The following is a 26,376-nucleotide window of genomic DNA, read 5'->3' as shown; positions in this document are numbered from 1 at the left end:
GTTCTTCAGTGTCGTTAGGTTGATTTCACTTAACCTCTTCTCGTAGGACATACTCCTTAGCTCCGGGACTAGTCTTGTTGCAAACCTTTGCACTTTCTCTAGGTTCTTGAAGTGCTTGACCAGGTGTGGTTCCATTCTGGTGATGCATGCTCCAATATGGGCTGACGTACACGGTGTACAGTCTTGAATTCAATTCAATTCAATTCAAAGTTTATTCTCTATAAGGAATACAATGCTGAGTTTACAGAATTTGGTTATTGTGTGGTTTACATGTAGTAAAATAATAATTACAGAGTGTACCACTAGAACACCTAGCATGGTGTCGAAACGCTATTTTTAAGTTTGCCAAGCGCCCATATGCTGCAGCAGTTATTTGGTTGATGTGTGCCTCAGATGTGCTCGGTATGATGCTCACCCAAAGATCCTTTTTCTTGAGTGAGGTTTGCAGTCTTTTACTCCCAACCTGTACTCTATACTCACTTAGTTGTGGTTGCAGGGGTCGATTCATAGCTCCTGACCCCACCTCTTCACTGGCCACTACTGTGTGTCTTAGTATGTGTGTGTGTGTGTGTGTGTATTCACCTAGTTGTACTCACCTAGTTAAGGTTGCAGGGGTCGAGTCCAAGCTCCTGGCCCCGCCTCTTCACTGGTCGCCGCTAGGTCACTCTCCCTGAACCATGAGCTTTATCGTACCTCTGCTTAAAGCTATGTATGGATCCTGCCTCCACTACATCTCTTCCCAAACTATTCCACTTCCTGACTACTCTGTGGCTGAAGAAATACTTCCTAACATACCTGTGATTCATCTGTGTCTTCAACTTCCAACTGTGTCCCCTTGTTACTGTGTCCAGTCTCTGGAACATCCTGTCTTTGTCTACCTTGTGAATTCCTCTCAGCATTTTGTAAGTCGTTATCATGTCCCCCCTATCTCTCCTGTCCTCCAGTGTCGTCAGGTTGATTTCCCTTAACCTCTCCTCGTAGGACATATCTCTTAACTCTGGGGCTAGTCTTGTGGCAAACCTTTGCACTTTCTATAGTTTCTTTACATTCTTGGCTAGGTGTGGGTTCCAAACTGGTGCCGCATACTCCAATATGGGCCTAACGTACACGGTGTACAGGGTCCTGAACGACTCCTTATCAAGATGTCGGAATGCTGTTCTGAGGTTTGCCAGGCGCCCATATGCTGCAGCAGTTATTTGGTTGATGTGCGCTTCAGATGTGCCTGGTGTTATACTCACCCCAAGATCTTTTCCTTGAGTGAGGTTTGTAGTCTCTGGCCCCCTAGACTGTACTCCGTCTGCAGTCTTCTTTGCCCTTCCCCAATCTTCATGACTTTGCACTTGGTGGGATTGAACTCCAGGAGCCAATTGCTGGACCAGGTCTGCAGCCTGTCCAGATCCCTTTGTAGTTCTGCCTGGTTTTCGATCGAATGAATTCTTTGCATCAACTTCACGTCATCTGCAAACAGTGACACCTCAGAGTTTATTCCTTCTGTCATGTCGTTCACAAATACCAGAAACAGCACTGGTCCTAGGACTGACCCCTGTGGGACCCCGCTGGTCACAGATGCCCACTCTGACACCTCGCCACGTACAATTACTTGCCGCTGTCTTCCTGACAAATAATCCCTGATCCATTGTAGTGCCTTCCCTGTTATCCCTGCTTGGTCCTCCAGTTTTTGCACTAATCTCTTGTGTGGTACTGTGTCAAACGCCTTCTTGCAGTCCAAGAAAATGCAATCCACCCACCCCTCTCTCTCTTGTCTTACTGCTGTCACCTTGTCATAGAACTCCAGTAGGTTAGTGACACAGGATTTCCCGTCCCTGAAACCATGTTGGCTGCTGTTGATGAGATCATTCCTTTCTAGGTGTTCCGCCACTCTTCTCCTGACAATCTTCTCCATGACTTTGCATACTATACATGTCAGTGACACTGGTCTGTAGTTTAGTGCTTCATGTCTGTCTCCTTTTTTAAAGATTGGGACTACATTTGCTGTCTTCCATGCCACAGGCAATCTTCCTGTTTCGACAGATGTATTGAATATTGTTGTTAGGGGTTCACATAGCGCCTCTGCTCCCTCTCTCAGGACCCATGGAGAGATGTTATCTGGCCCCATTGCCTTTGAGGTATCTAGCTCACTCAGAAGCCTCTTCACTTCTTCCTCGGTTGTGTGTACTGTGTCCAGCACCTGGTGATGTGCCACACCTCTCCATCCCTCTGGAGCCCCTTCTGTCTCCTCTGTGAACACTTCTTTGAATCTCTTGTTGAGTTCCTCATATACTTCACGGTCATTTCTTGTTGTCTCTCCTCCTTCCTTCCTTAGCCTGATTACCTGGTCCTTGACTGTTGTTTTCCTCCTGATGTGGCTGTATAACAGCTTCGGGTCAGATTTGGCTTTCGCTGCTATGTCGTTTTCATATTGTCGTTGGGCCTCCCTTCTTAACTGTGCATATTCGTTTCTGGCTCTACGACTGCTCTCCTTATTCTCCTGGGTCCTTTGCCTTCTATGTTTCTTCCATTCCCTAGCACACTTGGTTTTTGCCTCCTTGCACCTTTGGGTGAACCATGGGCTCATCCTGGCTTTTTCATTATTCCTGTTTCCCTTGGGTACAAACCTCTCTTCAGCCTCCTTGCACATTGTTGCTACATATTCCATCATCTCATTAACTGGCTTCACTGCCAGTTCTCTGTCCCACTGAACCTCGTTCAGGAAGTTCCTCATTCCTGTGTAGTCCCCTTTCCTGTAGTTTTGTTTCATTTGTCCTGGCCTTCCTGCTTCCCCCTCCACTTGTAGCTCTACTGTGTATTCGAAGCTCAAAACCACGTGATCGCTGGCCCCAAGGGGTCTTTCATATGTGATGTCCTCAATATCTGCACTGCTCAAGGTGAATACTAAGTCCAGTCTTGCTGGCTCATCCTCTCCTCTCTCTCTTGTAGTGTCCCTTACGTGTTGGTACATGAAGTTTTCCAGTACCACCTCCATCATCTTAGCCCTCCATGTATCTTGGCCCCCATGTGGCTCCAAGTTCTCCCAGTCGATCTCCTTGTGGTTAAAGTCGCCCATGATCAGGAGCTTTGCCCTGCATGCATGAGCTCTTCTGGCCACTGCAGCCAGTGTGTCAACCATCGCTCTATTGCTCTCGTCATATTCATGCCCTGGTCTCCTGCTGTTCTGTGGTGGGTTATACATCACTGCAATTACCACCTTGGGACCTCCAGAGTGAAGCGTTCCAGCTATGTAATCACTTTCTTCTGCGCTGTCTCCTCTCTCCAGCTCATAAAAATTCCATCCGTGTTTGATCAGCAGTGCCACTCCTCCACCCCCCCTGTTCCTTCTGTCTTTCCTCAGGATCTGGTATCCCGTTGGAAAGATGGCATCTGTTATCATACCTGTAAGCTTGGTTTCTGTGAGTGCTATGATGTCCGGTGATGTCTTTTTGACTCTTTCGTGCCACTCCTCCCACTTGTTTGTTATTCCATCAGCGTTTGTGTACCATACCTTCAGTTTCCTTTCCAACACTGTGGTTTGGGGGGCCTGTGGGGGTGGGAGACCTGGTAGCATAATGTGGGATTCTATGATTGGGGGTTGGGTGGAAGCTATGGGTATGGATTGTAGTTTGTGTTGGGATGGTGTGATAGGTTGTGGGGTTCTGAGGATAGTTGTGTGTGTGCTTACCCTTGCTTCTCTGTTCTGCTCTGACTGACCTCTGCTGGTTCCATCCTTGTTTCCTTTCCTATCTTCTTTCGCTTTTTTGTCCTCTCCCTCAGCTGCTGTCTCTCTGTTTGTGTTCTGTCTCTGTCTAGGAACACCTTCTTGTACTCTTCCGAGTTTTTCAACCTTGGTTTCTCTTGGAGGATCCTGTTCCTCACTGTTTCTGTCCTGAGAATCAGCTTGATCGGTCGGTTTCTCCCCTTCACGTACCCCCCTATTCTCTGAAAATTTACAATCTCGTCCATGTCTTCTCCCCCTATTTCCGTGATGATTTTCCCAATCTCCTTTCTTTCTTCCTGCCATCTTTCAGTGTGTATCTTTTCCTCTCTCTCCCAAAGCCCATGGATAAACACTGATTTTGCCCTTTCCTCCTCCCATTGCCTCTCTCTCTGTGACTCTGGTTCCTGTCTGTATATGGTAATTTTCTCCCTTGATTTTTCCAGTGGCTCTTGGTAGCATGGTTGTGCCTCAGCATTCGACTTATCTCCCTCTCTATCTGCACCCAGCTGCTCTTTCCTTTTACTCCCTGACCCTTCTTTGCAGGCTGATATGACCTTAGCATAATTCATATCTGCTTCCTTCCTGTTCATCCTCTCAGCTTCATATGCTGTGTCTTCTCTGGTCACTGCCCCTGAGACTTGCTTCAGCCTGTTTACCTCAAACTCTAGGACCTTTACCCTGTCTACTGCAGTTTCGACTTGTGCATCCCATTTCTTCGTCTCCTTCTCCAACCTCTTTTCCCATTTTGCAGAGAGCTCTTTCTCCATTTTTTTCAGAAAGCTCTCCTAATTTTCTCTCCCATTCTTGCTCTATCCTTTTCCACTGTTCCTCCATCCATTCCTCCCTACCAGTACCATTGTCATCTGATCCCTGATTCCTGCGAGTCCCAACCATTTTTTTTAGTGAAAGAGAGAGAGAAAGAGAAAAAGAAAAAGGGGGAGAGAGTGAGAGATAGGGAGAGAGAGAAGGAGAGCCTAGAAGGAGGGGAAAAGAAGGGAAAAAGGGGGAGAAAGTGAGAGAGAGGGGGGAGTGACAAGGGAAGAGAGAGAGATAAAAGAAGAGGAAGAGAGAGAGTAAGAGAGGAAGAGAGAGAGGGAGAGGGAGAGAGAGAGGAAGAGAGAAAGAGTGAGAGGAAGAGTGAGAGGAAGAGAGGAAGAGATAGAGGAAGAGAGAGAGGATGAGAGAAAGGGGGAGAAAGAGAGAGAGAGAGAGAGAGAGAGAGAGAGAGAGAGAGAGAGAGAGAGAGAGAGAGAGAGAGAGAGAGAGAGAGAGAGAGAGAGAGAGGAAGAGAGAGGAGAGGGAGAGAGATGGGGGAAAGGAAGGGTTATAGGGTCACTTCACAGGAAGGTGTAAAATCCTGTATATGTGTGTGTGTGTGTGTGTGTGCGCTTGTGTGTGTGTGTGTGTGTGTGTGTGTGTGTGTGTGTGTGTGTGTGTGTGTGTGTGTGAATGTGTGTATGTGTGTGTGTGTGTGTGTGTGTGTGTGTGTGTGTGTGTGTGTGTGTGTGTGTGTGTGTGTGTGCGTGCTACAGCTATTCAAGTGCCTAACAGCAGAGCTGTCCTCACCTAGTGTGTGTGCATATGTTTATGTAAACAGTCCTTATTTCCCACGTATGTACTACATATGTCTTGTATATGTACCCGATCTCTTGGTTCCCACTGTACTGTCTTATGCGTTTAAAATTACGTTAAAAAATAAATACACTAGGCTTCGCCTATATGCCGCTACCTCTAAATTCTATTAAATGCCAGTAAATGCTGCTTATTCTAATTCTGATAGCTCGAGGAGAGTGACCCCCAATTCCAGCTAGAGACAGGTACTATTGACCCCATGCAACTCAAACTAGGTGAATATTACTTGCGGCTGGCAGTGGAGTAACGTAGCGGGTCTGTCCTGTCCCAGAAGTTGAAGAAGTTTGATGCTTCTCGGTAATTTTTCCACTAACTTCCTGTATGCACTATAGTCTCTAGCTCTTCTAATTTTTTCACTCACTCACTCACTGTATTTACTGACACATCTATACATATCTCTTATCTCCCTGGTCTTGAGTCGCACTTATTCTTCAAAATACCCCACTGCGTTATAATGGCAACACTATTTAGGCCTGACACAACCGTTCACCCTTCCAACAGCCAATATTTCCTTTGTTTTCTTTTCTGTGATCACTTATATTTCCTTTTTTCGGGGCTTAAGTGATTATATGCACTCTTATGCGTGCACACGCCTATATCCCACACTCTATTCCTTATGGCACAGTCAGAAATTACCACCAAAACACGAGCTCAAACCGCGTGACTCCTCCACGAGTGTGCGCGTGTGTGTGTGTGTGTGTATGTGTGTGTGTGTGTGTGTGTGTGTGTGTGTGTGTGTGTGTGTGTGTGTGTGTGTGTGTGTGTGTGTGTGTTGTGTGTGTGTTGTGTGTGTGTATGTGTGTGTGTATGTGTGTGTGTATGTGTGTGTGTGTGTATGTGTGTGTGTATGCATGTATTTATGTAAGCAGTCCTTATTTCCCTCGTATGTACTACATATGTTTTGCATATGTACCCAATCTCTTGGTTCCCACTGTACTGTCTTGTGCCTAAAATTACGTTCAATTCTGTATGCTAGGCTACCTCTCATACTAGGCTATCTATCATTAACTGCTTAACTCTCCTAAACCTCAATAAATTCTATTAAATACCAGTAAATGCTGCTTATTCTAATTCTGATAGCTCGAGGAGAGTGACCCCCAATTTCCAGCTAGAGACTGGTGCTGACCCCATGCAACTCAAACTAGGTGAATATTACGTGCGGCTGGCAGTGGAGTAATGTTGTCGTCTGTCCTGGGTCCCAGTATGAAAATGCTTGATGCTTCTCCGTAATTTTTCCACTAACTTCCTGTAGGCACTGTAGTCTCTAGCTCATCTATTTTTTTTTCACTCACTCACTGTATTTACTGACACATCTATACATATCTCTTATCTCCCTGATCTTGAGTCGCACTTATTCTTCAAATACCCCACTGCGTTATTATGGCAACACTATTTAGGGCTGACACAACCGTTCACCTTCCTTCCAACGGCCCCCACATAGTAACTGTCACTATTTACTAAATTGCTTTTCTGTGATCACTTATATTTCCTTTTTTCGGGGCTTAAGTGATTATATTCACTCTTATGCGTGCACACGCCTATATCCCACACTTTATTCTTTATGGTACAGTCAGAAATTACCACCAAAACACGAGCTCAAACCGCGTGACTCCTCCACGAGTGTGTGTACTCACCTATTTGTACTCACCTATTTGTGGTTGCAGGGGTCGAGTCATAGCTCCTGGCCCCGCCTCTTCACTGATTGCTACTAGGTCCTCTCTCTCCCTGCTACATGAGCTTTATCATACCTCGCCTTAAAACTATGTATGGTTCCCGCCTCCACTACTTCACTTTCTAGACTATTCCATGACTTGACTACTCTATGACTGAAGAAATACTTCCTAACATCCCTTCGATTCATCTGAGTCTTCAACTTCCAATTGTGACCTCTTGTGTCTGTGTCCCATCTCTGGAACATCCTGTCTTTGTCCACCTTGTCTATTCCGCGCAGTATTTTATATGTTGTTATCATGTCTCCCCTGACCCTCCTGGCCTCCAGTGTCGTCAGGCCGATTTCCCTCAACCTTTCTTCGTAGGACAATCCCCGTAGCTCTGGGACTAGTCTTGTTGCAAACCTTTGCACTTTCTCTAATTTCTTGACGTGCTTGACTAGGTGTGGATTCCAAACTGGTGCTGCATACTCCAGTATGGGCCTGACGTAAATGGTATACAGGGTCTTGAACGACTCCTTACTGAGGTATCGGAACGCTATCCGTAGGTTTGCCAGGCGCCCGTATGCTGCAGCAGTTATCTGATTTATGTGCGCCTCAGGAGATATGCTCGGTGTTATACTCACCCCCAGATCTTTTTCCTTGAGTGAGGTTTGCAGTCTTTGGCCATCTAAACTATATTGTGTCTGCGGTCTTCTTTGCCCTTCCCCAATCTTCATGACTTTGCATTTGGCAGGGTTAAACTCAAGGAGCCAGTTGCTGGACCAGGCTTGTAGCCTGTCCAGGTCTCTTTGTAGTCCTGCCTGATCCTCATCCGATTTGATTCTTCTCATTAACTTCACATCATCTGCAAACAAGGACACTTCTGAGTCTATCCCTTCCGTTATGTCGTTCACATATACCAAGAACAGCACAGGTCCTAGGACTGACCCCTGTGGAACCCCGCTTGTCACAAGCGCCCACTCTGACACCTCGTCACGTACCATGACTCGTTGTTGCCTCCCTGTCAGGTATTCTCTGATCCATTGCAGTGCCTTTCCTGTTATGTGTGCCTGATCTTCTATCTTTCTCAGTAACCTCTTGTGAGGAACTGTGTCGAAGGCCTTTTTGCAGTCCAAAAAAATGCAGTCGATCCACCCCTCTCTCTCTTGTCTTACTTCTGTCACCTTGTCATAAAACTCTAGTAGATTTGTGACACAGGATTTTCCTTCCGTGAAACCATGCTGGTTGTCAATTATACACTTGTTTCTTTCCAGGTGCTCCACCACTCTCCTCCTGATGATCTTCTCCATGACCTTGCATACTATACACGTTAGTGATACAGGTCTGTAGTTTAGTGCCTCATGTCTGTCTCCCTTTTTAAAAATTGGGACTACATTTGCCATCTTCCATACCTCAGGGAGTTGCCCAGTTTCAAATGATGTGTTGAAGATCTTTGTTAATGGCACACACAATATCTCTGCTCCCTCTTTAAGGACCCACGGAGAGATGTTGTCTGGTCCCACTGCCTTTGAGGTGTCAAGTTCGCATAGCAGCTTCTTCACTTCCTCCTTGGTTATATGTACCTCATCCAGCACTTGCTGGTGTACCCCCCTGTTCTGATTTCCTGGAGTCCTACTGGTTTCCACTGTAAATACTTCTTTAAATCTCGTGTTGAGCTCCTGACATACCTCTCGGTCGTTGCTTGTGAATTCCCCATCACCCTTCCTCAGTCTGATTACCTGGTCCTTGACTGTTGTTTTCCTCCTGATGTGGCTGTACAACAGCTTCGGGTCAGTCTTGACTTTCGATGCTATGTCATTTTCATATTGTCGCTGAGCCTCCCTTCTTATCTGTGCATATTCATTTCTGGCTCTTCGGCTAATCTCTTTATTTTCCTGAGTTCTCTGTCTTCTGTACCTTTTCCATTCTCTAGTACACCTAGTTTTTGCCTCCCTACACCTTTGGGTGAACCAAGGACTCGTTCTGTTCTTCCCATTATTTCTGTTTCCCTTGGGAACAAACCTCTCCTCTGCCTCCTTGCATTTTGTTGCCACATAGTCCATCATTTCTTGTACTGGTTTTCCTGTCAGTTCCCTCTCCCACTGAATGTTTTGAAGGAAGTTCCTCATGCCTGAGTAGTTCCCCCTTTTGTAGTTTGTTTTTTCCCATCCTATTCCTGCTACTCTCTCCACTTGGAGCTCAACTATGTAGTCGAAGCACAGAACCACATGATCACTAGCTCCCAGGGGCCTTTCATACAAGATATCCTCGATGTCTGAACTACTCAAGGTGAATACAAGGTCCAGTCTTGCTGGTTCATCTTCTCCTCTCTCTCTGGTAGTGTCTCTAACATGTTGATGCATGAGGTTTTCCAGTACTACATCCATCATCTTGGCTCTCCATGTTTCGGAACCCCCATGGGGCTCCAGGTTTTCCCAGTCAATCTCCTTGTGATTGAAATCACCCATAACTAGTAACTTTGCTCCCCCCACGTGTGCTCTCCTGGCCACCTCGGCTAGTGTGTCGACCATGGCTCTGTTGCTCTCATCGTATTCTTCTCTTGGTCTCCTGCAGTTCTGTGGTGGGTTGTACATTACTGCAATTATCACCTTATGTCCCTCAGACTGGATTGTTCCTACTAAGTAGTCCCTTTCACCCTTGCCATCCATTCCTTCCATTTTCTCAAAACCCCACTGGCTTTTAATGAGCAGTGCAACTCCTCCTCCCCCTCTCCTCCCTCTGTCTTTCCTGAAGATTTGATATCCGGGTGGAAAGATTGAATCTGTTATTATTCTGGTGAGTTTTGTTTCTGTGAGTGCTATTATGTCTGGGGATGTCTCCTTGATTCTTTCGTGCCACTCCTCATACTTATTTGTTATTCCATCTGCATTTGTATACCATACCTTCAACTTCTTTTCTAAGACTGTGGTCTGGGAGGTGTATTGGGGTTGGGGAAGTGGGAGACCTGATAAGGAACTATGGGTGGTTGCTGTGGGGGTGGAGTTTGTAATGTAGTGGGTGGGGGCATTGGATATGGCATGGGTGTTGTGGTTTAGAGTGTTTGGCTGCACTGGGGTTGACCTGGTTGGGAGGCTTCTATAGGAAGCTGTGAGGGAGGTTGTATTTGATCTTCCTGTGTCTGGGATCTCCTGTCTGTCTTCTCCATCCCCTCTCTTTCCTCCTTTCGCCTTTGTACCATCTCTCTCAGTTTCCGCCTTTCGTCTTGTGTTCTGTCGCGGTCGAGATACACCTTCCTGTATCCCGGCATGTCCCTTAATCGTGCTTTTTCCTGCAGTATCCTGTTCCGAGTCGATTCTGCCTTGAAGGTCACTTTCACTGGCCGGTTTCTTTTTTTTACAAACCCCCCTATTCTCCGAAAATTTTCCAGCTGGGTCATGTCGTCTTCTCCGATTACTTTCATGATGCTTTCAATTGCTTTTTTTTTTTTCCCCTTGTTTTCTTGCTTCATATGTTTCCCCTTCAACTTCCTGTAGCCCATACACAAAGACTGACCTCACCCTTTCATTCTCCCACTGCATATCCCTGTGTGTGTGTGTGTGTGTGTGTGTACTCACCTATTTGTACTCACCTATTTGTGGTTGCAGGGGTCGAGTCCTAGCTCCTGGCCCCGCCTCTTCACCGGTTGCTACTAGGCCCTCTCTCTCCCCGCTCCATGAGCTTTATCAAACCTCGTCTTAAAACTGTGTATGGTTCCTGCCTCCACTACGTCATTTTCTAGGCTATTCCACTGCCTTACAACTCTATGACTGAAGAAATACTTCCTACTATCTCTCTGACTCATTTGTGTCTTCAACTTCCAATTGTGGCCTCTTGTTTCTGTGTCCCCTCCCTGGAACATCCTGTCTTTGTCCACCTTGTCTATTACACGCAGTATTTTATATGTCGTTATCATGTCTCCCCTGACCCTCCTGTCCTCCAGTGTGGTCAGGCCGATTTCCCTTAATCTTTCCTCATAGGACATTCCCCTTAGCTCTGGAACTAACCTTGTCGCAAACCTTTGTACTTTCTCTAGTTTCTTGACGTGCTTTATCAAGTGCGGGTTCCAAACAGGTGCTGCATACTCCAGTATGGGCCTGACATACACGGTGTACAGTGTCTTGAATGATTGATTGTGTGTGTGTGTGTGTGTGTGTGTGTGTGTGTGTGTGTGTGTGTGTGTGTGTGTGTGTGTGTGTGTGTGTGTGTGTGTGTGTGTGTGTGTGTGCGTGTGTGTGTGCATGTGTGTGTGTACTCACCTAGTTGTGGTTGCAGAGGTCGATTCATAGCTCCTGGCCCCGCCTCTTCACTGGTCGCTACTGGGTCACTCTCCCTGAACCATGAGCTTTATCATACCTCTGCTTAAATCTATGTATGGATCCTGCCTCCTTTACATCGCTTCCCAAACTATTCCACTTCCTGGCTACTCTGTGACTGAATAAATACTTCCTAACATCCCTGTGATTCATCTTTGTCTTCAACTTCCAACTGTGTCCCCTTGTTACTGTGTCCAATCTCTGGAACATCCTGTCTTTGTCCAACTTGTCAATTCCTCTCAGTATTTTGTATGTCGTTATCATGTCCCTCCTATCTCTCCTGTCCTCCAGTGTCGTCAGGTCGATTTCCTTTAATCTCTCCTCGTAGGACACCCCATAGTTCTGGGACTAGTCTTGTTGCAAACCTTTGCACTTGTGTGTGTGTGTGTGTGTGTGTGTGCGCGTGTATTAGTGCTTGTATTAGTGTGTGTGTTAGTGTTACAAGGGTTCGTGTTTAGGAAATAATAGTATGAAGAATACAACTGTTGAACTGTTATTGGAGGCGATGTATTAATATTCGTGGCAAACCCAGGCCTCCTAGGTCTGGTCGAGAGTGCGGGAGAGGCCTCTGAGACACTGCCCTATGTGTGTGTGATACTAACAGGGGTCACGTGACTAAGGCTTGGCGTATTATACAAGTATTGGACTGTTGACAATGTGAGTGAGAGAGAAGCAGAAGTGAGAGTGAGTGTGTGAGTATGAAAAAGTGTGTGTTAGCATGAGTGTTTAGCTGAGTATAAGTATTTTCGAGGCTTCATTGTGCCCTGGCTGTGTGAGAGTAAGTTAGTGAGCGAATAATTGAGTGAGTGTCTCAACAGTACTCACCATACACTTTGTCTGCTCCTCAAGATCACAGAAACACAGCTCAGAACAGTCCTCATCTCCTTCCTTGTACAGCTAAAAGTGGTAAAACATCATTATTAACATTTTCAACGTAACATATAGTTGAAGAATATAAAAAAATCCTTGACGCATGCAAAACATGGATAACACGACGGCTCTAGTTTACTCTAAGCTGCAGATAATAAAGCAATATTTAGATGCACAGGTCTTGGATGTTTGGGTCTTGCCTACACATCCATCTCTGTGTCTGTGCTACTATCCAGCTACTTAAGTTATTTATTCTTGTTGAACTCTATAACACGGGTACTTCAGTAGTGTACTATGAATGTTCTCTCTCTCACCCGCATGCTGCTTCCTGCCTCAATGACGTGAGATGAGGAGTCCCAGGGGCGTTCCACCAGACAGTACCCTGCAAAACATTAACACACATCACAGAAAGCCAAAACTCTATGGTTCATACACCACCTAACAGATCCTCATAATAATAATAATAATAATAATAATAATAATAATAATAATAATAATAATAATATTATTATTATTATTATTATTACAAACCCATGCTAGAAAAGATTTGGCAAAATAAGTGTTTTTATAGTCATTGAATTTTCCACATCCTAATCCCCCCCCCTTGTCCTCTAATTATTTAATAATCATAGAAGAGAGTGTATCAGAGTACGACCTCTGCGGGCTAGCGCTTTTTTTTTTTCAAATAATAATAATAATCATAATAATTTTTAAATTTTAAACATTCGTGTCTTATTTTGCGAATGAAACAAGTTGTGGACGTTGAAAGGCTTAGAGTAATTACATGAGTGAGTCAATTACAGTTTTAATTTCAGTTGCTCTTCCAGATTTTCAGTTACAATCACATGAAATTTTGTATTAAATTATTTTCTTTGGGTACTTCAAATTTCACTAATATTGAAATCTCTGTTTTATGTTGGAAATGATAAGCAAACATCTGGCCTCATATTGAGTATTTAAATGTAAGTAATCGAAGAATGTACAAGAATACCATCATCCTCTACTGCTTCTGCTAACCCTTCTGTACTAGACTGAAGAAGCCTACCGTGAAGGCGAAAAGTTTGGAATAAAGATACCTTACTGTTGCACATGTGTCTTATCAACCTCTCGGTATTGTATACCATTTTCATATTCATAATATTTGTTGCACTAAATCGGCCAAAGATCCAACAAGATTACAAAATAACAAAATAAGCTTCAGTTTACATGATGTACTTTAACATGGTAGATCGAAGACATAATATTAATATATTTTTTGTCGTTCACTACAATTCCTGCAAGGAAACTACATATAGAAACTGTACAAAATTAGATGATTTGGAACAGAAAGTTGCAACTAAGTTATTTCACAACTTGTAAAACAATGAAAATAATATTGATTTTGGCGGTGTACAAAACTTGCATAAGTTACGTCCATTTTCACATATTAGAGTTTATTAATATTCAAGCATGGTAGATACTCGTAAATTTCTGGGCTGCACTTAATCAGGAGAGGTTGGCTGATGGCTGCAGGACCGAGCTGCGTCCTACAGGACCAAGCTGCGTCCTACAGGACCAAGCTGCGTCCTACAGGACCAAGCTGCGTCCTACAGGACCAAGGTGCGTCCTACTGCAACCCATCCTTCTCTTGCTGGTTTCTTCAGAGGGAGCATCTTGGGAGGAGAATTTATCTAATAGGTCAAGGGATCTCCGTCGAATGGATTACAATGGTCTTGTATATACTTTTTAAAACTGGTTCTAGTTCATCAGTGGGTAATTTCCGTTCACCTCCAACTGTCGGGCCATGAACAAAAAAGGCGGAGGCTCTTAGGTTAATTAGACTCAGATGACTCATCCTTTGGATAATATCGCATTTTGTTTCTTCATTCTCAGACTCACTTGTAACAAGGATCCAGATCTCCTGAAGCACTTGTTCTCTTTTTTATTCTGACTGAAGCCAATCCAGCTTGAAGAAAGGATGAAAATGAACTGCTGCCGTTATGTCAGTCATCTCCAAAAATGTATTAAGTCTTCGTTTCAGTGTTTCATGGGAGACTTTGGTTAAAGTTTCACAGTAGGACTGGTCAGAGTTTAGTAACTGCTGCATGGATTGCTGTAGACCAATAATTACTGGTCCAGTTGTTAAGATGGTGACGATTTTCTCTCCTTTCAGGTGTTCCATTGCCTCTTTCAGTGGATTAAGAACTGTCACAACCTCCTTTAGTACCGTAATCTCCATTAAAAATAATTTCTTGTTATTTTTCTCTCTACCATCTTGTTGACATGTTGAGTTCCTTTCAGAACTGACTCTCATTTTCAATTGTGAATTCCATTTTGTTACATTTGGATATTGCAAGTAAACACCTTTCTTTTAGAGGGATAGTGCATCAGAGGTTGACTTAAGTACTGAAATCATAAGAGATGTTTTTTTGAATTCCTGTAGACAGAAAAGAATTATTAACCTCTGGAATACTGAGACCATCTTTAACTCATAGATGATGAGTGTGACCAAACCATCTCGTACCTTCTGGCAAAAAAAAAAAAAAAAATGAGAACACTATCCACGCCTATTTCCTGCTCGCTGTTATCTGCATTTTTCTGGTCTTGATAAGTTACATCTTCTGGTCCAGCGACGTGAAAACCAGGAAGACGGACATCAAAAGCATTAATTATTGAGAGGGCATTGTCTGCTACAACTTTCTTAACTTTATCTCTGATAGAATAACGGTCAAAGAACTTCTCGTGTGAAGATTTTATGTTATAGGCAGTATACCTCTCTTCAGATATATCACAAGCAAGAGCGCTTGATTTCAGTTCTCCGTTCTTGTCTGTAAAGTGAACTGTTGCCCTAAGGAATGTAATCTCACCACTGGTACAAAGTTCTAATGTTAGATAAACTCGGCTGAGACCTTGAAATTCTTCCTTCATTGCAGTTTATTTTTTTTAGTTTAATATATTATGCACTGTATACCCATCCTTCATTGCAGTCTTAATTTTTTACGTATGCTCGAAGAAGTATTTCTAATTGTTGATCTTGCACGAATCAAATTTCAGTTTCTGCATTTAGAAGATCTCGGACAGTAGAACTCTCCATATTATTCAGCGACAGTCGGCCTTAAATCATTTACGGTAAAGTTCACTAATTTCTCTCTTACTCTTGAAATATGATAATATAGATGGTAGTTTCTGTGTACTGCTGCCACTTCCAGCAGCTCTGCCATTTTATTCTGTGTATCATTTTGCTTCTCCTTTTTATTACAACATTTTTGAGTGTGTGACGAAGCTTGAAGTAACTTTCACAGAAGTCTTAATCTTCTTTCAGTAACTTTTGTGCTTCATTCCTTCTCTCTGCCCACCTGGCTGACTCTACTTGACGAAGACTAAAGTACTTCAGAAAGTACTCCAACCAATAAATGAAGACCCAACAGTGTAAAAGGAGAAGCAACAGTTTCTCACAAGCACAGTCCAGTTGGCTGAGCTGACTACGTTGTAAATGTATAACACTGTTACAACATACTGTCAGACACTGCAACATCATGGGATCTTGATACAAAGACTTTTTCAATACTTGTCCAACCTTAGGACGAAGACCTACTTACACTAGTGGAAGGTCCCACTGTGATCCCGCCTCCTCCTGCTTCCACTCACTTGACTACAGTATATAAGCCATTTCTCCGGCCACATGCTGTACTTTCTATAAGTGATGGACTGAACACATTGATTCAAGGCTGAGGGACTGATTACCTCAAGCTCCTCCTCTCCTTACACCTTTCTGTTTTGTACTGGACTGATGAAGCCACTGTGTGTCGAAACGTTTCCCCCATAAAGATTCCCATATGCTGCATAAGTGTCTTAATCTTCAACTTGTCGGTGTTCAAAACCATTTATCACACACAACATACTGTTTCATTACTGACCGTCCCCATTTACACTTATATAATATTCATGAATCTGTTTATGTTATCAAGCAATATCACTCATATCACAGTGGTGAAAAATATAACTTAAAAACGTTTTGGCCTTTAACTGTGCTTCATTCGTCGCTCAACCTTTGGGACGAGCGGACGTGAGCTGAGCCTGCCCTCTGCTGTCAGCCGGTGACAACTTGGTTTTCTCAAAATGGCGCAGCCGGCAAGAAGAAGGGTAAACACTGTCGGCATAGAAGTGGTGCGTGGGGCTGTGCATGCCCACTCAGCTCAAGTTTTATTACCTGCCATCATCAGGGACACATACGGCATTGCCAACGAAGAGCTGTATGGTGTAGCCTTGAATGGGGCATATAGAATTTTTGTGAAGTTTCTCAATGCAAGTGTATATGAGGACATAGTCGCCAGGTTCCAAGATCTTTGTGTACCAGTGAATCCTGCAGTGACGGTAAGGCTACATGATGTGTCCCGCCATTATACGTGGGTGAAGATAAGAAATGTACCCTTTGAGGCTAATGAGGCAGACCTACGTGCTGTCTTCGAGAAGTTTGGGACTGTTCATATGGCGACATTGGGGAAATGGAAGGAAGGATCGTATTCTGGGATGCCTGAAGGAAGTTTTTCCTTAAAAATGACATTGAGGCATCCTATTCCTTCCTATATTTTCCTAGAAGACTTCAGGACTCAAGTAATGGTGACTTACGCAGGGCAACAACGTACCTGTCGATTATGCGGTGCCTATGATCACATTGCTGCGCAGTGTGTTAAACAACAGGGTACACAGGCGAAGGAGCAGCATAAGGAGGCATCAGAGGACCTTGAGACGTTGGATTTGGCACGACCTGAGTCGGTTTCCTTGAACAAGGCTTGGAGTGTGGAGGTCGAGGAGGCCTTGAGGGAGGAAGAGTGTGTAACTCTTCCGAGAGAGACATGCACTGCCGGGCAGGCACCGGAACCCAAAGATGTGGTGTCACTGGGTGAGGACAGGGCCGTGGAGGCTACCATTGATTCAGTCCTCCACGACCTGTTAGGGACCCCAGGAGAGGTTACAGTTGAGGGGCTTGTGGGTGCCCTGGATGCTGCTGGGGTTCCAGGTGGTGAGAGGGGGGGAGGCATGTCAGAGACCCAGGTTGAGGCTGGGTTGCAAATTGGCACGGTGGTGGCGGAAGTGCACGGGGATGGCTTCCAGGTGGAGGCGGGGAGAAAGGCTCGAGTGTCACGGAAGAGAGCGGCAGTGCCCTCGGACGTGGACGATGTGGATGTGCTCACTCCGGCACAGCGTTCGGGCAAAAAGGTGTGGGCTGAAGTGGTTGAGCATGGACCTGGGGGGTCCAGGGGCAAGGGGCATGTGAAAGCAGGTCACAGAATGGTGATTGAAGATCAAGGGCGTATAAAGGGGAAGGGGGATAAAGGTGGTGCAATACGTAAAGGCAAACCTCCATTGACAAATTCAAGAGTCTCTCTATAAATGTTAATGGTCTGAAAAATTCTAGGAAGTGTGAATGGTTTCATGAGATGCTCATTAGGTATGGTGTAGATGTAGTGTTTGTGCAAGAGCACAACCACAAGCTGGGTTGTATGTTGATGATTGAGGGGTATACTGTATATACGGCACACTCAACGAGATTGAAAGGAGGAGTGGCTATTTTGGTGAGGGAGGCTAGCCCGTTTACTGTACATCATTGTGAGGAGGGGGGTGAGGGGAGGGTTATAAGAGTGGATGGGACATGGGGAAGAGATAAGATGTCTTTTGTGTGTGTTTATGGTCCGGCGGAGGGGGACAGTCGAGCGAAGAATGAGTTTGTACGTGAAGTGTTGGTGTATCACTTAAGGTCGCTTCCAGCATTAGCTGTGGTGGGAGGGGACTGGAATTGGGTTATACGCCGCAAGGATGTGGAACCTAGGGGAGCAGGATATTGTTCTGGCGTTCTGAGGGACCTGTTAACCGGGGTGGGGTTGGTGGATGTAGAGGGGGGGGCAGCGTGGGAGGTGCAGCACACCTTTGTGAGGCAGGGGTATGCTGCACGGCTGGACAGGATATATGTGACAAGGAAAGCTGTGGTACAGAGTGTAAGGGTTTTGGATGTCTTTTTTTCTGATCATAGAGGTGTTTTGGTGGATTTGGGATGGGAGGGGCGGCCGAACAGGTATAAGAGTTATTGGAAATTGAATGTTCGGTTGCTTCAAGATGTTGAGGGGAGGGTCCTATTTGCACAATGGTGGAAAGGCTTATGGGAAGGGATGGAAGTCAATGGGGATGTGTTGAGATGGTGGGATGTGACGGCAAAGACGAGGATTCGAGAGTTCTATGTCCGACAGGGAAGGCACGAGAATCAGTTGGCTTATGGGCTTATTAGGTATCTTGAGGGGCAGTTAAGGGAGTATCATGAGAGAGGAAGGGGGGGATGGGAGCCCCTGTGGCTGACATAGAAGGAGTGAAGGAACGCCTAATGGAAGTGCAAAATGAGAGGTTTGATGCGGCAAGGGTTTTAGGGGGGTTGGAGGAGGTCATGTGGGGTGATAGACCATCAGCGTGTGTCCTGCGAGGGCAGGGGCGCCGGCGTGTTGCAATGGAAATGGTGGGTTTGAGAGTTCTTGAGGACATAAAAGGGTATAGGGAGGGACAAGATTTGGTGACAACGGAGGGGATGGGAGGGTATGTTGATTCTTGGCTTAGTGCACATATGAGGAGTGTGGGTGTGAGAGAGGGGGCTTTAAGAGAGACAGGGGGATGGGTGCGGAGTGTGCTGGACAGGGACGACAGGGAACAGTTACAGGGGCCTATTGTGGAGGAAGAGGTGTGGACGGCTTTAATGAGTATGAGCAGGGGTAAGGCACCGGGGATAGATGGGCTGCCTGCGGAGTTTTACATACAGCATTGGGGAGTATTAAAAGATTTTTTGGTGCAATTATTTAATATCATAAAAGAGAGGGGTGCGTTGGGACCTTTGCAGGCGACGGCACTAGTAGTTTTGGTGCCAAAGGGTGAAAGTCAGTGCACAGTGAGAGATTACCGGATGATATCACTCATGTGTGCAGACTACAAACTTTTTGCAAAAATTTTAGGTAATCGTATAAAAAAGGTCATTGGAAAGGTAATAGTGAGGGGTCAATATGGGATTCCGGGGAGATCAATGTATGAGGGGCATGGTGTTATTAGAAGGTTTATTGAGGGTCCACAAGAGGGGGAACGTGGGGTATTGGCATTGGATTGGAGAACGGCATATGACAGTGTCGAGAGGAAGGCTCTGTGGAGAATCATGGAGTGGCAAGGGTTCGGGGAGGACATTGTGAATTGGGCACGTACTTTATATCGGGGAGCTGGGATGTGTGTACAGATAAATGGGAGGGTGGGGTTGCATGTGAAAATGGGCAGGGGATTGAGGCAAGGTTACCCGTTGTCACAAATATTATTTGCATGTTTACAGAATCCGTTTTATAGGGCAGTGGAAAGGTGCATACAGGAGGGGGTAAGGGAGGACATACGAGGTGGGAGTCCCAGTATCATAGGTTACGTTGATGACACAACTGTCCTAGTGAGTGGGAGGGAGGGATTGGAGGGTCTGGAGAGAGTTATAGACGTTTTTGGGATGGCAACAGGTATGGCAGTGAATGTGCATAAATCTAAGCTCATGATATTGGGTGAATGGGATGGGCAGGAGGGCGGGGGTGGGGGGGTGAGGTGGAGTGTCGTGGACCGGGTGAAAATTTGTGGAGTTGTGTATATGGGTAATGCTCAGATGGCGAGGGAGAATAATTCAAAGGGTGTGGTAGATAGGGTATTGGGAAGATTGTCAGGATTGAGGCCGACACATCTTACGCTACACCAGAGGGTCATTGTGGTCAATGTGCTTTTGTACAGTAAAATATGGCATGTGGCAGCTTTGTACCCTTTGGTGTATGGGGATGTCCGGAGATTGTTGAGCAGAGTTTTCCGTTTTATCTGGGGTTCGGGATGCGATTGGTTGAAAAGAGAGGTGGTAACACTTCCGGTGGCCTTGGGAGGGCTGGGGTTAATTCATTTGGAAAGAAGGTTGAAGTGTGTATATGTGAAACATGGGTTGCTAAGGGCTCGGGGGGAAGGGAGTGGAGGGTTGGGGATGCTGCAGGGAGATCTTCGGAGATGGTGGAAGGGACAAGATTTGAGAGATGGTGAGGAGTTGTTGCGTCTATTGATGATGGTCAGAGAGCCGAGAAACATGCGGGTAGGGTCCATGGAGAGGAAGATATGGCCTAGGGTGGTAGTGGCAACGGAAGGAGTGTACCCGATGTACGCATGGGAAGACATTTGGGGCCGATTAAAAGGGTTACGCATCCGGCCTCGCGTGAGGGAGGTAATGTATAGGTTTCTTCACGGAATATTGCCGTCTGGGGTTGTTTTACGAAATAGGCGAATAAGGGAGGGTGGGGTGTGTCAGGTTTGTGGGGTAGATGAATCAGCTTTTCATGTAGTTTATTTTTGTGAAAGCCTAGGGATTGTGCGGGAATGGTTAGGGAAAGTAATCCGGTATGTGGGGGGGAAAGGGTTGTCGGTTTTGAGAGCGCTTAGTTTAGATGTAGGTGGGGTTGGGGTAAAGGTTCAAAGGGCAGTGGCTTACTTAATGGTTGATTTTGTGTATATATCATGGGCAATGAGAGACAAAGGGGCGGAGGAACGTAGGATGGCCATAGCAGCATCCTTTTATAGAACAAAGTGTCGCAACAGGGAAATATATGGTAGGAGGTGGGAGAGGGATTTCTCGGAGGGCTACAGGGACTTTCTTTTGAGGGATTTATGGTCTTTATAAGCGGTCAGGGGCATGAACGGGCTGGCCTTCCCAGTGGGGGGGGGGTGAGTGTGTTGTGTGAGTGTGTGTGGAATTGTGTGAGGAAAGGATGTTGAGGTGATATTCAATGATAAAAAAAAAATTAAAAAAAAAAAAAAACAAAAAAAAAACTGTCCTTCCTTGACCTTTTCTCTCATGATACTGCATAAAATATTACAAAAAATAACCAGAGAGTCAATTATGTTATAAACCCCCCAATAGGACATCCATATTACCAAAATTATGAAATATAATATAAAATGGCTTCTCCACATTCATTTTATAACTCATCCAAAGATGATATTGAATCAAAATTGTTGTAGTAAGCCATGAACACTTTCAAAACCAGTGACTCCCTGTTTTTAAAAATCAACATCGCTCATAAAATCTCAAAGTATTTTTAAAATGTTACTCATTTAAATATTATAAAAAATAAAAATTTTGACACAAAATTATTGTAACTTGCATATTTTCCCCCACGAAACAATGGGTCCATTTGTCAACAAGTCTGAACTGCGACTGAGTCAGGAGTCCAGTCAAAGTCAATCAGTCACATGCAGCTCATGGAAACATGACTGTCAGTAGTACAAGTGCTGGACGTGACTCAAACAAGGAGAACCACCTTTGAATGTACAGTAGTGTACATGTGTACTGTCATTTTGGTATTAGCTAATTATAGTGCCCCAATTTTATTATACAATTTAAGCTGGTAACAACTTCACAAATCATTTACAATTACTCTTTTTAATCTAAAATATAAATTACTATTAGTAATTTTTTTAATTACATTCAGCTTTAATTACAATTACTTCAAGCCTAGAATTTATTCGTTCGTCTTTATTTCATCTTAACTCTACTATATTTCTCATCCTGCACTTCATCTTTTGTGTTGTGTGGTCACAGTATGTCTGCAGCTGCTGTCTGCTAGATCAACATGGTCACCAGGTGTCGGGAGACACCACCATGTGTCTATCAACCATCCAGAACTGAAATTATCTTTGAAGCATGTCGCTGGTCACAGTACCTGGTCGCTGGTCACAGTACCTGATCGTTGGTCACAGTACCTGGTCGCTGGTCACAGTACCTGGTCGCTGCTCACAGTACCTGATCGCATGTTGGTATCACCTTAGTCAATCAATAATCTTCGAAGGAACAGTATAACAGAGACTGAGGAATGGTATTTATGGGTAATTTACTGTGGAGTGAATGGATAGTATCATCTGACTTATGACTGACTCACGAGGAATGTCAAATCTGAAGCTGCCGTAGCTATGTAACACATATTGCTAATGAATAGCTGAAGTGTAATGAACACTTGTCAGTGTTCAGTAATAACCCACATGAAGACAAAAACTAAGAAGATTAATTGATCTGTATATTTCGACCCCCTGTTAAGGTTCTCTTCAGCAGATAGGATGATCCCAACAGGCGGTCGAAATATATTGATCAATTAACCTTCGGAGTTTTTGTTTCCATGTAGGTTATTAATGAACACATATTATGAAGCTTGATGCCCCCACAGCTCTACTGAGGTCTCCGGGGTCACGCTGACCCCACTATCACACACATGTATTGAACCTGTGTTGAGTATGACACCTTGCTTATTTAGTGCTTATGTAAGGTAGCTAACATTAATTTGCTGGCATTATTACTATCTACAACTAAAAGATCTATCATTATTATTTTGGAAAATCCATAATTCTTAATTATATTTAATCGCAATATAATCAGAATTCTAATTTCGTTTGTTATAATAATAATAATAATAATAATAATAATAATAATAATAATAATTATTATTATTATTATTATTATTATTATTATTTCAACAAATACATGTACAACGTGAATGCAGTACTAAAAATTCTTTCCAAATCGTAAATGGTAAGTCGAAGCAAAATTTGGGCTAAAGAGGAAATCTAGTCGTCACTCTTGAAGGTTGTGGCATGCAAAGAGTACGTAACCTTTATTCGGCGCACGTACACACCCTCATTTACAGGCTATCTCCCCCAACCAGCGAACCAGGTTGCTAAGAGTTGATGATGGGGCCCCGTCGTTCAACTAGTGACCAGGTTCTAGCCAATAAGAAGATGGTTTTGGCAATCGCAGAGGTTATGTGGGTACCGCTCTCCTGTCTGCCCTTGTCATTCCCATTCTAGAGCTGGTTGAAGCACGGTCTGCTATCTTGTGGCTTCTATTTCTGCTTTGCTTACCGTGGAGTGCACTATACTTATCGCTGTACATAGTGTACATATTGCTGTTATAAATTGGTGAAGGATAATATAAGTCTAAACTTTTTCTACTGTGTTTATTTGCTCCCATTACACCCGGGGTAACAGGCCATTTGAATCCTGGGTTGTAATAAAGGTGATCATGGGTTGGTGGGTCCTCAGGCACTGTGCCATGCAAAGATTACGTAACCTTTATTCAGCGCATGTACACACCCTCATTGAAAGGCTATCTCCCCCAACCAGCGAACCAGTACTAGGGTCGACGATGGGGCCCCGTCGTTCGATCAGTACCCAGGTTCCAGCCAATGAGAAGATGGTTTTGGCAATCGCAGAGGTGTTGTGGGTACCACACACCTGTCTGCCCTTGTCATTCCCATTCTAGAGCTGGCTGAAGCACAGTCTGCTCTCTAGTGGCTTACCGTGGAGTGCACTAATGCCTATTGTTGTACAGAGTGTATAAAGAGTACGTAATTCTGTTCTTACTTGGTGAAGGATAATATAAGTCAAAAGTTTTTCTGATGTGTTTATTTTTCTCCCTTTATACCCAGGATAACAGGTCTTTGGACTCCTGGGTGGTAATAGGCACTCATGGGTTGGTGGGTCCTCAGGCACTTAAAGGTTGGTGGGTCCTCAGGCACTCATGGGTTGGTGGGTCCTCAGGCACTTATAGGTTGGTGGGTCCTCAGGCACTCATGGGTTGGTGGGTCCTCAGGCACTCATGGGTTGATGGATCCTCAGGCACTCATGGGTTGATGGGTCCTCAGGCACTCATGGGTTGATGGGTCCTCAGGCACTCATGGGTTGAGGGGTCTTCAGGCACTAATGGGTTGGTGGGTCCTCAGGCAGTCATGGGTTGGTGGGTCCTCAGGCACTCATGGGTTGGTAAGTCCTCAGGCACTCATGGGTTGGTGGGTCATCAGGCACTCATGGGTTGGTGGGTCCTCAGGCACTCATGGGTTGGTGGGTCCTCAGGCACTCATGGGTTGGTGGGTCCTCAGGCACTCATGGGTTGGTGGGTCCTCAGGCACTCATGGGTTGGTGAGTCCTCAGGCAGTCATGGGCTGGTGGGTCCTCAGGCAGCCATGGGTTGGTGGGTCCTCAGGCACTAATGGGTTGGTAGGTCCTCAGGCACTCATGGGTTGGTGGGTCCTCAGACACTCATGGGTTGGTGAGTCCTCAGGCACTCATGGGTCGGTGGGTCCTCAGGCACTAATGGGTTGGTAGGTCCTCAGGCACTCATGGGTTGGTGGGTCCTCAGGCACTCATGGGTTGGTGAGTCCTCAGGCACTCATGGGTTGGTGGGTCCTCAGGCACTAATGGGGGTTGGCAGTCATGGGCTCCTCAGGGGTTAGTTGGTCACACTCATGGGTTGGTGAGTCCTCAGGCAGTCATGGGCTGGTGGGTCCTCGGGCACTCATGGGTCGGTGGGTCCTCAGGCACTCATGAGTTGGTAGGTCCTCAGGCACTCATGGGTGGTGGGTCCTCAGGCAGTCATGGGCTGGTGGGTCCTCAGGCACTCATGGGTTGGTGGGTCCTCAGGCACTCATGAGTTGGTGGGTCCTCAGGCAGTCATGGGCTGGTGGGTCCTCAAGAACTCATGGGTTAGTTGGTCCTCAGGCACTCATGGGTTGGTGGGTCCTCAGGCACTCATGGGTTGGTGGGTCCTCAGGCAGTCATGGGCTGATGGGTCCTCAGGCACTCATGGGTTGGTGGGTCCTCAGGCACTCATGGGTTGGTGGGTCCTCAGGCACTCATGAGTTGGCAGGTCCTCAGGCACTCATGCGTTGGTGGGTCCTCAGGCACTCATGGGTTGGTGGGTACTCAGGCACTCATGGGTTGGTGGGTCCTCAGGCACTCATGGGTCGGTGAGTCCTCAGGCACTCATGGGTTGGTGGGTCCTCAGGCACTCATGGGTTGGTGGGTCCTCAGGCACTCATGGGTTAGTTGGTCCTCAGGCACTCATGGGTTGGTGGGTCCTCAGGCACTCATGGGTTGGTGGGTCCTCAGGAACTCATGGGTTAGTGGGTACTCAGACACTCATGGGCAGGTGGGTCCTCAGGCACTCATGGATTGAGGGATCCTCAGGCACTCATGGGTTGGTGGGTCCTCAGGCACTCATGAGTTGGTGGGTCCTCAGGCAGTCATGGGCTGATGGGTCCTCAGGCACTCATGGGTTGGTGGGTCCTCAGGCACTCATGGGTTGGTGGGTCGTCAGTCAGTCATGGGCTGGTGGGTCCTCAGGCACTCATGGGCTGGTGGGTCCTCAGGCACTCATGGGTTGGTGGGTCTTCAGGCACCCATGGGCTGGTGAGTCCTCAGTCAGTCATGGGCTGGTGGGTCCTCAGGCACTCATGGGCTGGTGGGTCCTCAGGCACTCATGGGTTGGTGGGTCCTCAGTCAGTCATGGGCTGGTGGGTCGTCAGGCACTCAAGGGCTGGTGGGTCCTCAGGCACTCAAGGGCTGGTGGGTCCTCAGGCACTCATGGGCTGGTGGGTCCTCAGGCACTCATGGGCTGGTGGGTCCTCAGGCACTCATGGGCTGGTGGGTCCTCAGGCACTCATGGGCTGGTGGGTCCTCAGGCACTCAAGCCGCTCCAACACAGTCGCCAACTAACGTAACAACGCCGAGGCGGCACCATCAGATGTATCCTTTTTTGTTCATAATGAAATATGCACACTCTAGCAAATCCCAATGTCTGTGATTTAAGAAAGTTTCCTTAGAAGCTTGTATATTGTTGTGTTGTTGCACAACCTTGGTGTGATGTAAGGATGTTGGATGCTACTGATATAACTTGTAATTAAATAAGTGGATGAGCAAGTTTATTTAGGCACATGCACACGTAAATACAGTTATTATACATAGTGTTAATTAATTAACTAGGATAACCCCCCAAAAATTCAGTTACTTATTTTCAGTTTGGTCCTTGAGGTGGAAGTAATGACATTGCTTATGATACTGGTGGTTATACAACTTACTCTCTGGCAGAGTGGTGGTAGCGGTGGTGGTAGTAGTGGTGGTTGTGGTAGAGGAGGAGGGCACAGTAGGGGCAGCCTGGGGTAATGTATAATCACTGCGAGCAGTGCTGGCCACCTTCCTAGCCTGCAGGCGGGTATCCGCTCCCTTCACTAACTCTGCGTCAACGTCGTTCTGGTCGTCCAGTGAGTCGTAACCAGTGTTTTGGCTAGTGTAATCGTCCCCACGACTCACTGCGTACTGAGGTGACTGGCTCTTCTCTCCTGCTGATTGAAAGAATATA

The 26,376-nt window shown here is 45.7% G+C and overlaps 1 protein-coding gene across 1 annotated transcript in view; it reads right to left on the bottom strand.

Moving 5' to 3' along the window:
* Positions 1-26,376, bottom strand: part of LOC128689793 (uncharacterized) — a 137,354-nt gene that overhangs the window by 18,827 nt on the left and 92,151 nt on the right. Inside the window, exons 11-13 of the mRNA XM_053778271.2 lie at positions 26,096-26,356; positions 12,494-12,561; positions 12,135-12,206 (exon numbers count right to left, since the gene is read on the bottom strand). Coding sequence (XP_053634246.2) covers positions 12,135-12,206; positions 12,494-12,561; positions 26,096-26,356 — 401 coding nt within the window. The remainder of the gene's footprint in view (positions 1-12,134; positions 12,207-12,493; positions 12,562-26,095; positions 26,357-26,376) is intronic.

Source organism: Cherax quadricarinatus, chromosome 22, assembly GCF_038502225.1.
Source record: "Cherax quadricarinatus isolate ZL_2023a chromosome 22, ASM3850222v1, whole genome shotgun sequence".
Classification (NCBI taxonomy): domain Eukaryota; kingdom Metazoa; phylum Arthropoda; class Malacostraca; order Decapoda; family Parastacidae; genus Cherax; species Cherax quadricarinatus.
This window is presented reverse-complemented; position numbering and strand designations above follow the sequence as displayed.